Source organism: Electrophorus electricus, chromosome 1, assembly GCF_013358815.1.
Source record: "Electrophorus electricus isolate fEleEle1 chromosome 1, fEleEle1.pri, whole genome shotgun sequence".
NCBI classification, from domain to species: domain Eukaryota; kingdom Metazoa; phylum Chordata; class Actinopteri; order Gymnotiformes; family Gymnotidae; genus Electrophorus; species Electrophorus electricus.
The window spans coordinates 2,207,501-2,220,000 of NC_049535.1; the positions used below are offsets into that span (position 1 = coordinate 2,207,501).

Genomic DNA, 12,500 nt, shown 5'->3' on the forward strand with positions numbered 1-12,500 from the left:
CGCGAGTGCTGCAGCTGGAGAAGGAGCTGCAGCAGACCAGGCAGGAGCGAGCGGAGCGCCACGAGGGCGAGAGCCAACGCCTGCAGGAGACGGTGGACGCGCTCCGGGCGGCGGTGAGCGGGGGCAGCAGAGGAAAGAAAGGCGGGGACAAAACCTATGAGAACTGGAAAAAGCCAATCAAGGTGGAGGTGGGGGGGGTGTAGGATGTAAGATTAATGAGGGGGTGGAGAGGGTGTGGTGGCTGAGGAGGGGTCAGGAGAACACGCTCCATCTCCCTCTGTTCAGGTCACTGGAGCCTCATTACGGCCCAATCCCACAATGCCGTGCAATCACACCAGCACAGGAAATTGGCTTTTTTTCCCTGCACTCTTACTTCTCCTACTCTCCTTTTCAAGTGCACGCCGTTAATTTGCATATGAGCTCGGCGGTGTTAATTTGCATATGAGCTCGGCGGTGTTAATTTGCATGTGAGCTCGGCGATGTCAATGAACGCTTTGTGGTCAGGCTGCACGTTAGCCGCTGTGCTTGCTGGCCGGCGGGGCGGGGTGTGCAGGGCACTGCTGAAGTTAAGGCCTCTGATTGTCCCAGCAGGCCTGAGTTCCTGTTTACCTCTCGTATTTGCTGACAGGCGCAGGATGCTTCGTGATGTTCCGCTCCCAGTCCGGAGTTTCTCTCTGTGTTTTTTTTTTGTGTGTTTCATATAACTTATTCTAAAGCATCCAACTCATCAGAGTGGATGGATGTAAGAAGTTGGATAAATAATTTAACATTTGGTTTGTGGAGTGAAAACTGCCCAGGGTGCGTGTGTGCGCGTGCGTGTGCATGTGTGAGTGTATGTGCATGTATGAGTGTGCGTGTGTGTGTGTGTGTGCGCGTGTGCGTATGTGCGTGCGTGTGTGTGTGTGTGAGTGTGTGTCTGTGTGTGTGTATGGATGTGTATGGATGCACTGGACGTGTTTGTATGCGGCAAACCTCAGTCTGGCCCAGGGGCACCGGCTTGGAAATCTGGAGTTCTCTTATTCTGGTTACACTGAGAGTTCTCACATAAACTCCACATGACCCAGCACTCAGCCGACCCCCATTTTTATAACCCCTCCATGAACCCCAGGGCTTCGGGTTTATCTGCTAGTCCTTTATGAGCCTTGTAAACGCAGGCAATGTTATTAGCCTGTTTATTCCTCCTCTACACATAAAACGTGCTTTTAAGTGAGGTTGGATTATCCTGCTTACAACATTGGTGATGCGCAGTTGTTTAAGAGATAATTACTTAATTCACAATCATATCAGTGACCTGATTAACTGTAGCCAGTGTGGTCAGTGTCCATATTATCCAATTTGCCATTAAATGGGAGACTGAGATCATCCCTAAAAATTGAACCATTTTCTTAAAGTGACAAATTGCTCCTATATACAGTGTGTAGTGGAACCAGAACGGACAAGCGTATCTTGTCTGCTATTGTGATCATAAAAGAAATGGCAAATGATTTTGTTATTATACGAGTTTCCTATTTTTGTTTTGTCTAGTGCCACAATTTTCCATTATGGATTTCTGTTCACATTTTGATTGGCCAACGCTTTTTTTTTATTATCATTATGCATGTCACGTGTCTGACAGCTTGCCGAGCGTGAAAAGATGCTCACCGCCCTCTCCCTGGAGGTGGAGTCTCTGAGAGAGAACCAGCGCACTTGTGACCAGGAGGTTGCCGACCTGCGTCGTCAGCTCATCGCCTGCAAGGATGCACTGCAGCAGACAACTGTTGAGCTCACGAGCTGCCAGGGAGACCTTCGTGAGCAGGTACAAGCTTCAGTCTTCATTCTCTCTGCCTGCCCTGCAGACACCACACAGTAGTCGTTGTGTGTGTTTCCCACATAACTCTACTCATAAAGGGTTAGAGAGTGACCTCAGCAGGGCTGATACATGAAACGCAACGTGAATGGGGTGTGCGGGACTTCAGTGGTTGATGAAAGCAGAATCTTTTGCGCAGGAGTCCCAAAGAGCAGGCCAGGAGCAGACGATGTCCGAGCTCCAGGCGGAGCTGACCCAGCTACAGCGCCAGTACACCACCTGCTACGCCCAGGTACACACACCAGCCAAAACCATACGACAGCAGCAAACACAATTTAACCCACCTGCTAACTGGTGTGTGAGAGTAGAGTTGATGCTAAACTGCACTGCTGTGGCTGTCCAGGACCTGAGAAAGAATAATGTGTGTGTGTGTGTGTGTGCAGCTGGTTGAGGAGGAGACCTCTGTGTCCAGGCTGAGGAGTGAACTGCAACAGGTACGGTCTCAGAGGGAGCGGCTGGCCTCCCAAGTGCAGGAACAGAGCTCCAAGACCCAGAGGCAGCAGGCGCAGCTGACGGAGAATCATGTGACCGTAACCGCAATCGCTCAGCAGGAGGTGCCGGTGGGCCACACTTCAACACACACACACACACACACACACACATATATGCGGCTGTGCGGAGCATTGTCTCTGGGTATCCCAGAATCCCCTGTTTGTGTGTTGCAGGTATCCAGCAGGGAGGAGACGCTCCTGAGGCTGACCACGGAGCTGAGGAGCGCTCAGGAGCGCCTCAGTGCCACCCAGGAGGAGGTGCGTGCATCTCCCATAACTGTGCCTCCCTCTCTCTCTCTCTCTCTCTCTCTCTCTGGCTTTCTGCGTTCACCCCCAGCTCGGCAGCACGGGACGTCTCCGTGATGTCTGTGGGAGTCTGTAGACATGAGAAGACTCTACACTCCAGCCTCTCGTACTGAAACAACTTGCAGCAAAGCCCAGCACAAGAGCGCAGAGTAGTGAGCCCCCGCATCTTATTGGCTGGTTTAAAATTCCACCGGCACATATGTGTTTGCAACGAGAGGCGCAGATCAGCGGCACGGAGGCCATGTCACATTCCTCCAAGACCCTGCCCGCCAACCAGACTGAGGGCAGGTTCAAGGATGTCGGCTCATCTCACAAAAGCACGCGCACGCACGCGCACGCACGCACAGAATAAAGATGGACCTTCCTTGCATGCCTCCTTCCTTCCTCCTTCCACATACGTGGACTCTTCCACTCCGCTCCCTCAGCTCCTCACGTGATCTCTAATCACACGTGTGTCACACACTTATACATTCATGTCTCACTGGTCACTTGTTTGTTTGACTGTCCTTGTGCCTTGTAAATGGGCCAGGCCTGTCACTTCAATGCTGAATGAGTGTGTTGAGTTCCTTGAAAGAGATTTTATCTATCTATCTATCTATCTATCTATCTATCTATCTATCTATCTATCTATCTATCTATCTATCTATCTATCTATCTATCTATCTATCTATCTCTCTCTCTCTCTCTCTCTCTCTCTCTCTCTCTCTCTCTCTCTCTCTCTCTCTCTCTCTCTTCCCTCTTTTCTGGGGGAGCTCTGAATAATGCAAAGGAATCTACTCGCTACTTCTGTTTTGCTCATTAGCATGCAGCTCCAGTTATCTGTCCAATACTTATGAATCCCGGTGAAATGTTTGTGATGTTATTTATTTATGTCACCCTCTCAATTATTCATTTGTTTATTTATTCATGGTGAAACTAACTGCAATTGGAAAATTCATTTTTGCTGAAGGGCACAGCATGCCAGCCCCCCCCAACATACTCATCTACAATGCCCTGCCCACCACGCTCTCTCTCTCTCTCTCACACACACACACACACACACACACACACACACACACACACACATAGTTGAGGGGGGCATCGGGCTTGTTAGTAATTGCTTTATGTGGCATTTCCTGAGACTCATGGGGAGATGTCTTTTTAAACCGAGCTGATGGGTGAAAAGATAAGAGCTGGATGGAGGAGAGAGGGTGCGCGTTGCTTGGATGGAGTGTGTTCTGGAGAACTTTGCAATATGAGGGGTGGGAGGTGAGTTTGGGCGAGATTACAGGGTAGGTTGTAGACCAGATTTCAGACCAACCCTGCCCCCTGAGCCATTGGTTACTTACTGCGTAGGCTGTAATTATACACCCTGCAACCATATTTCATTTCACACTTGCGTACACACATGGAATAATCAATGCTGTTAAGTACTCACCTCTGTGAGAACCTTGAACTTTCTATGTCTGTGTGTGTGGGTGTGGGTTTGGGTGTGTGGGTGTGTGGGTGTGTGTGCGCATGTGCATGAGGATATGTGAAGAAACAATGAATATACAGTCTGATTCTACTGGTCCAGTGTCCATAGTGTCCAATGTCCATTGTAGTCTTGCTGAGAATCTGAGGGTGATGGAGTACATCTGTAATAGGGTGTGTGAGGAAGTGTGGCATAGTGTCAGCTTGGTTTAACTTCAGTTTACTGTCTCAAAAACCTTTCATGTCTTTCACTTGTCTTACAGTTAAAAGAATTCCTCACTATTTGTTGTGCGTGTATGTGTGTGTGTGTGTGCGTGTTTGTGTGTGTGTGTGTCCATAGCTTTCCAGGCAGGTTCAGGAGGTGAGGTGTAAAGGTCAGGAGGCTGAAGTCCTACAGCAGGAGATGAGGGGAGTCCAGCAGCTCCTCAGGCAGAAAGAGGAGGAGCTGAAAGTGGAGAAACACAGGAACACTCAGCTCTGCTTGGAGAAGGACGGCCTCCTTACACAGGTGACATGCACGACCTCACCACATGAATATTCAAAGCAGTATAATTATTAAAACACTGAGTTAATGGTGCAGAAATATCAGGATGTAAAGGTCCTGGTGAGGTTGTTTTTCATATTTATGTGTGTATGAATTTGCTTGGGTATGTACAAGTGTGTGTTTCTGATGCGTGTGTGCGCACGTGTGTTTGCGTTCGCGTTTGTGCGTGTATGCATGTTTGTGTATGTGTATGCACATGCGTGTGTGTGTGTGTGTGTGTGTGTGTGTGTGTGTGTATGTGTATGCACATGCGTGTGTGTGTGTGTGTATAGCTGGAGGATATGTGAATAGGACTCTCCAGTGAGCATGCAGTCTGAGGGCCACAGTAGTAGCCATCCACACGTAGCCGTGGAATTCCAATTAACTTAATTAACTTAATTCCAATTAACTTTAATAAGGAGCTCCTTGCTCATGGCACAATTCCTTCATTTATTTTAATCTTGTTTATGCACCCTGATTGTTTCATTGGTGCATTTTTTAATTAGAGAAGATTAAATTAATCACATTGATTCACTATCCTTATTAAATCTACAACCCCCCCCCCCCCCCCCCCCCCCCCCGAACAGGCTTATTTTTCATAATTAATGGCTGTGCTGGGGTGGGGGGTACAGGGTCTGCACGCGTGTGTGTGTGTGTGTGGGCGCGTGTGCACATTTGTCTGTTTGTGTGTGGCTATCAAGTGCATGTTTGCAGGTGTGGGTTTCTGTGTATGTCTTATTGTATACACATTCCCATGTGGAGGAGTCTTAGTAAAAACTGTACATTTGGGTTTATTGATGGTAGCAGGTGACGTAGGCATTATGATCTGAGTGTGGTACGATGGTGTGTCTCTCATGGATGTGTGCTCCTCACGTGAGCTCTAACCACACGTGTGGACTCTTCCGCTCTGTCCCTCAGCTCCTCACGTGAGCTCTAACCACACGTGTGGACTGTTCCTCTGCTGTCCTCAGCTCCTCACATGAGCTCTAATCACACTCTTCCTCTCTGGTCCTTTAGAACATGCTGATTGACACTTGACACTTGCAACACCAGCACAGATCCTTTAATTTAGACTGATGATTCGGTTTATTCTTTGCATAACAACCTCCCTCTCTCTCTCTCTCTCTCTTCCCCTCTCTCTCCCGCTCTCTCTTCCTCTCTTCCTCTCCCTCTCTCTCTTAAACAGGCCTTTTCCTCTCCTGTATCCCTGCCCCCTTCTAAGTATGAAAATGATATTAGAAACAGAATGAGATTTGAAATTTTTATGTTTGACAAGCGACTTGATGAAGGAGTTTCACTGCAGGGCCTGATCCATGCAAATTTTATGCTAATAACACTGCTGGCCAAGCAATCTAGTCAGAAATTAATCAGTGGTAAAGCAAAGGAGAGCAAAAGCACCACAAGCACAATACCCATTCTCTCTCTCTCTCTCTCTCTCTCTCTCTCTCTCTCTCTCTCTCTCTCTCTCTCTCTCTCTCTCTCTCTCTCTCTCTCTCAGGCACTGAATCTCATCAGAAATAGCCATAGGGTGTTGTCTGTTTGATGAGGTTGGGAGAGAAATAGGAGTTAGAAAATTACACTGAAGCTTAGCATTGATTGATGTGGTAATGTATTCAGCCGTGTGCTACACTGCTGTAATATGGATTAGACTCTCTCTCTCTCTCTCTCTCTCTCTCTCTCTCTCTCCCTCGCTCCCTCACTCCCTTCATCTCTCGCATTCTCTCTTCCCTGTCCTTTTTTCAGTTCCCTTTTCCCCATTCTCCCTCTCTCTCCCTCTCTCTCTCCCTCTCTCTCCCTCTCTCTCTCCCTCTCACCTCGACTGCAGGGAGCGTTCAGACTGTCTCTGTTCATTCTCTCGCAGCTTGCTTCATTTATTCAGTTCATCTGTCTGCCTGTTTTCTTCTTTGTTCTCATTCTCTCTCTCTCTCCCCCTCCTCCATATCTCACTGTTCGCTGTGTGTGTGTGTGTGTGTGTGTGTGTGTGTGTGCGTGCGTGTGTGTGCGTGTATGTGTGTGTGTGTGTGCGTGTGTATATGTGTGTGTGTGTGTGTTTGTGTGTGTGTGTGTGCGCGTGTGTGTGTAGTCAGTTCAGACTGCCTGACTCCTTCTCTCACCATAATCCCTGAGAGACATCAGTGCTGTGGAGTCACTAATGGAGTCATTATCAGATTTCACTCTTTTAAAACAACACAATTAGTGAGGATCTCTTAATGACGCTGGCGAGGTAAACGCAGACCAGTGTGGTCCTCCATACACCCTCATGCCCACAGAGGAATTCAGCAAGCCAAATAAATCCTCAAAGAACTTACATCACAAAACCAGTATTTGTGTGTACGTATATGTGCGTATTTGTGTTTATTTTTGTGTACATGTATGTGCGTGTGAGTGTGTTTATTTGTGTGTACATGTATGCGCGTGTGTGTGTTTGTGTTTATTTGTGTGTACATGTATGTGCGTGTGAGTGTGTTTATTTGTGTGTACATGTATGTGTTTGTGTTTATTTGTCTGTACATGCATGTGAGTGTGTGTTTATTTGTATGTATGTGAGTGTGTTTGTGTTTATTTGTGTGTACATGTATGTGTGTGTGTGTTTGTGTGTATTTGTGTGTTCATGCGCGCGCGTGTGAGTGTGTGTGTTTATTTGTGTGTATATGTATGTATTTGTGTTTGTTTCTGTGTACATGTATGTGTGTGTGTGCGTGTGTGTTTGTGTGTATTTGTGTGTTCTTGCGCGCGCGTGTGTGTGTGTGTGTGTGTTCTTCTTTATGGGACAGTGTGATTTATTTGTTTCATACATCTGATAGTCCTCTTCTCATTGTTGTAATGAATTTATCAACCAGGAGAAATGATAATATCCAGTCTGGTATATTCTACTTAGGAGTGTTGTTGGGTATCGTTTGGGGTTTTTCTGATACCGGTGCATGCCGATAACATTTACGTGATTTTTAAACAATAACGATGATTTTTAAACATTTGCTTTAGGCATTTTAACCTTGTTTAATGTACCAGCGATTTCACCGTGACGATCAGTAATCCTAATGTTGGTCGTTTTCCGAACACCAGAGATTTAACTCAGACATTTAAATGAGTATTTAGGCGAAAAATTTAATTTACATGATTTTCCGATGCGGGCGATCAGCCAGTATATGTTATATTTGTTGCTTTTTCTAGTTCAGTACAAAGCTGCTAACTGCTAACGTTGCTAGCTAGCTAAGAATCACTGGAAATCAACAGCAACCCAAATAGCTTCATAAAACAAAAACTTCTGTCAACCAGCTAAAACTACATCTAGGTCTCACAGACTAGTCGACATGTTTTTGGACGCAATGTGGCTCACTGTTAACTATAATCCCTGTAAGTGAATTTAAGTGACACCGAAAAGAAGTGTTGTGATCTTATATGACCCGGTGCCATATTGGTGCTGGATTTCGATACTCGAACCTCCTGAGGAGTCTAATAACCTCATAAGGAGGTTGTTTCGTTAAACTGTCTCTGTGTCACTATGCGTGCGTGCGTACGTTCCTGTCTTTTAAGTCAGCTGTAGCTCGAGTTACTCTGCGGGCCGTGTTTCAGTGTGAGAGCCAGCGGGTATCGCTGCACAGACTCCGGGGAGAGGTGGAACGATGGCAGCAGGAGACGCGGGACCAGAGGGAGAACCGGGAGGAGGAGGTGCGGCAGCTGAAAGAGGAGTTGCAGGAGGCCCAGAGTCGCCTGTTGCAGCAGAGGAGCCGTCTGGAGCGCCTGGGCAGAGAGCTGGAGACAGCCCACAGACAACAGCGAGAGGAGGAGGAGGAGGTGGATCTGTCTCTCTCTCTCGCTCTCACTCACACACACACACACACACACACGTGTACTCACATATTCGAACATACTACAGAACATGGTTGCTAACATTCTTGCCACTGTGCTGAAAAATGTAGCCACTCTGAAGGCCAAAACTACAAACATTATAACATGCTTTTCAGGTGCTGTTAGATTAATGTATTGGGCTATATTTTAACCCTATAATGTGTGTGTGTGTGGGTGCGTTTGTGTGTGTGTGTCCATGTGCATGTGTGTGTGTGTGTGTGTGTTCATATGCTGGCATGCGCCAGGCCTTACAGAGGGAAGCGGCCCTGCATGCTCAGGAGGCAGAGCTGACCCGGGTGAAGGCCAGCCTTCTGGAGGCCCGGGCGCAGGCCTCTGAGGCAGACGCCAGGCTGCAGCCACTCTCTGAGTCTCTGGAGCTCTGCAGACACAAGTACCAGGCCTGTGTGGGCAAGCTGGCCCAGCTAGAGGCCACCCTGCACAGCCAGGAGGGCGCGCTGAAGGAGGCCAAGGCTCAGGTCCACCCCTTATCTTTTTTAGAATATTACTCTAGAAGCTGGAATTAGTACTGTGATGGCAGTGGTTTGAATTGTATCAGAACGGGCAGTACCGATAAAAATATACAAGCACTGGTTATGTATGAGAGTTTTCTATTAGAGAGAGAGAGAAAGAGAGCGAGAGTGTGTGTGTGTGTGTGTGTGTGTGTGCATGCTCATCTGTGTTTGTGTGTACATCTATGTGTGTGTGTGCGCACGCTTGACTGTGCGTTTGTGTGTGTGTGTGTGTGTGTGCGTATGTGCGCATGCTTGACTGTGTGTGTGTGTGTGTGTGTGTGTGTGTGTGCTCGTGTGTGTGTGTGCTCAGGCTTCAGACCGGTCAGAGCAGGCCCTCCGTCTGCAGGCGGAGGTTGTAGCACTGCAGACAGACATCCAGAGCCGACAAGCTCAGCTGCGGAGCGGAGACGAGGCCCTGGCTGTCCTCACCCAGCGCCTCGAAGACACACGGGACGAGCGGGACGTGTCCCGTGCACACGCGCGGGAGTGTGAGCTGGTCATCGGTGCTCTCCGCGATAACACTGCAGCCCTGCGAAGACAGGTCAGCACCACACAAACACACACGCACACACACCGCTCTCCATGGTGCTGAGAGAACTGAGTTTAGTTTCTCTTTTGGAGATCAGCTTTATGTGGCTTGACTTGTTGCATAATCCAGAGCTGCAACCCCAGCCGACGTGTATAAACGTGGAAGCTATTAGCCAGCAGTTAGCGTGTCATTTACAATCGCTTCGATTTGGTGAAAGCAACATTAGCACTGGGCTCGAACATTAAAGAACACAAATTTTTCCTGAGTTCCTGTGCCTCGTTACAGTGTGTGTGAAAGAGCACCAAGGTGGCGGTGTACTGCAGAATTACGCTGGCGTGGATGTCATCGTGTTACAAATGCATAGCCGTGACCCAAGGTGTCGTCGACACAACAGCACACAGAATGTTATGTGCTCTCTTTAGAGGAGTGGGTTTGCTCTGAGTAGCTCAGCGAGTCTCCTCTCTGTTTCTATTGATTTTGGGTCAGGGCTCCCACACTGTGAGTAATGTGATGAGAGAGGATTTGCAGGTGAGCAGTGATGGTCTCTCCGGCGGGATTCTGGGAGTTGGAGTTCCTATTGATTTGTAGTTGTTTGAGAGCCACTCTGGATTACTTGAGCCACTCTTTGAGAGAGAGAGAGAGAGAGAGAGAGAGAGAGAGAGCGAGAGCGAGATTGACGTTCAGTTGGAACTGAAGATGTTTTGGTTTTTGCGTGCATGTCACACATGCGCGCACACACACACACGCACACAAACACACACAAACAAAAACAGGCAGAAGAGGCACACACCCTCATGCATGACTGGTATAAAGTATAAAAGCTTGCTGTGCTTACACTCTCTGAGTGGCCACAGCAGTGAGGGGCAGTGCCGCTCCACGGTCTAGTGGTGCACTAACCTCTGTCTGAGAGAGAAGCTGCTGGGTGTGAGGCCTCCAGCCGGGCCCTCTGTCACGTCTGCCTGCTCCCCTCCATAAGCTACCCCAGCCCCCAACCTTACTCCCCTCTCCCAGCCCAACATACACCCCATACCCCTCTGACTCTCAGCCCGTGCCTTAAACCTTCAGGTAGGGAGGGAGAAATGAGGAGAGAATGAGGGAGGGAGAAATGAGGACTGAGGGATGGGCGAGAGAGAGAGAGAGAGAGAGAGAGAGAGAGAGAGAGAGAGAGAGAGAGAGAGGCCTTTTAAGAAGCTCATCGCTCTGTGTAGCAAAGCACTCTGACTCATCATAAGGAATGCTGAGTCTGTGTTCATCTCACCAGGAGCTGTGGATGAACTGCCCCGCCCCACCACGGTATCACATAGCAAAGGCAGCACACAGTAGGGTGTAGTGAAAACTGCCCGGCAACAGATATATTACGTCCATAAAGCAGGGATCCATTTGGGAGTTGTTTATATGCACACAAGCTCAGCGAGGTAGTGACTAAGCACGCAAGAACATGGAGGGAAATACTCCTGGCATTACTGGGCCGGACTGATTTGTGATTTGGGAGGCAGAGGAACTTTACTGGTATTAGCAAGAAACTCTTGCTATAAAAGATGGAGGGACGAGACAGAGCGAAAGGGAGAGAGAAACTACATGAGCACTAGAGACTACTGTACATTTGGCTGTGTCCAGGGGAGCACAAAAACTCTCCTGATAGATGGAGATTCGTTGTCTCGGTGTGTGTGTGTGTAAGTGAGGTCCAGAGCAAGGCTCCGCATCACCGCATAACTTTGACAGCAGTGCATGTGAGCCTCACATGATGCACCTTTCAGAACACAGCACTGCATGCATGTATGCGCAACAGCTAAAAGCACTTTGAAGCTTTGAATTTAAAATAAACATTTTGCCTAAATGTTCAGTTTCAGAACAGATGTGGTGCCTGCACTTTACTGGTCCGTTCAAGACATGGAAAGGTAATAAATAGATTGGACTTTCTTTGTGTGTTTTTGTGATTCTCTAGCTGGAGGAGCAGGAGGAGGCCGTGGTGACGGTTCAGTCTGATTTCTCAGTGTACAGAGCTACTCACAACCACTCGGATTCAGAATATCAATCCCAGTTATCCCACATCCAGGAGCTAGAACAGGTGAGCACGATGTGGGTGTCGGTCCACGCCAAGCCCCGCCCACACCATCTCGGCCCCGCCCGGCCCCTCGATCACCTTGGTGACTAATTGTTTGTTATGTCGGCGTGGCGGCCGGTCATTGGGCTTTAATGGACTGCAGAAGCGCGATCCATCAGGCTGTCGAGGAAGCCGTGCGTCTGCCCCGGCGCCGCCTCGTCGGGCCGACCCGAGCCTCAGCCCGGCCGTGATTTAGTGCCCCCCCCTCGCTCCCGCCAGCGGCAACCCGCGGCCAGCGGATTGATTACCCGCCGGCCGCGCTGACAGGGCCTGCCATCTTCCACCAACCTTTTAGTGGCGTTTTATAGATGGTTAGAGCACCCCGTTTGGCTATTTATACATCTGTAAGTGGCCATGAAATATAGATTTGTCTTGACGGGTGTCAGCGTTGGAGCGCAGAGAACCACTGCCTCCTGACACCTCATTATTTTAATGGGCCGAAATGAGAGGGTGAGGTTATAGACCCTGCCCCTAACATGCCTGATGTCAGTTTCCTCTCCTTCTCTGTGTCTTTCTGGTTTTGTTATTTATTTATTTAGCACCTAGTTAAAAGCCCCTCCACTGCGGTTTCATCTGCAACTGTTTAAAAAAAAAAAAGCTCTGAAAGAGTGTACTTTCTGAGCGGTAGCCAGACCCGCACATGCAGACGTGGATGGGAGGACGGACGACAGGCTACACACACTTCTGACATGTTGCCTGACTTGTCAAGCACTGACGCACGCGCCCCCCACGCGGGCGCTCCGTGTCGCCGCGGTAATTAAGAGATGGGAGTGTGAGCTCGGCCTGCTTTGTGCCGCGTCCCCGGCGCTTCAGATGAACGGTGCGGCGGATTGGACGCGACGCCTGTCAGGGAAGCGTCGTGCGTGCGCGCGAGCGTGTCGGGGCGAG

The 12,500-nt window shown here is 48.9% G+C and overlaps 1 protein-coding gene across 1 annotated transcript in view; it reads left to right on the forward strand.

Moving 5' to 3' along the window:
• LOC113577901 (polyamine-modulated factor 1-binding protein 1) overlaps positions 1–12,500 on the forward strand; it is a 29,397-nt gene that overhangs the window by 2,036 nt on the left and 14,861 nt on the right. The window contains exons 2-11 of the mRNA XM_027010813.2: positions 1–113; positions 1,616–1,795; positions 1,986–2,078; positions 2,230–2,406; positions 2,512–2,595; positions 4,436–4,603; positions 8,192–8,413; positions 8,713–8,943; positions 9,290–9,520; positions 11,454–11,576. The exon at positions 1–113 is cut by the window's left edge and continues 16 nt beyond it. Coding sequence (XP_026866614.2) covers positions 1–113; positions 1,616–1,795; positions 1,986–2,078; positions 2,230–2,406; positions 2,512–2,595; positions 4,436–4,603; positions 8,192–8,413; positions 8,713–8,943; positions 9,290–9,520; positions 11,454–11,576 — 1,622 coding nt within the window. The remainder of the gene's footprint in view (positions 114–1,615; positions 1,796–1,985; positions 2,079–2,229; positions 2,407–2,511; positions 2,596–4,435; positions 4,604–8,191; positions 8,414–8,712; positions 8,944–9,289; positions 9,521–11,453; positions 11,577–12,500) is intronic.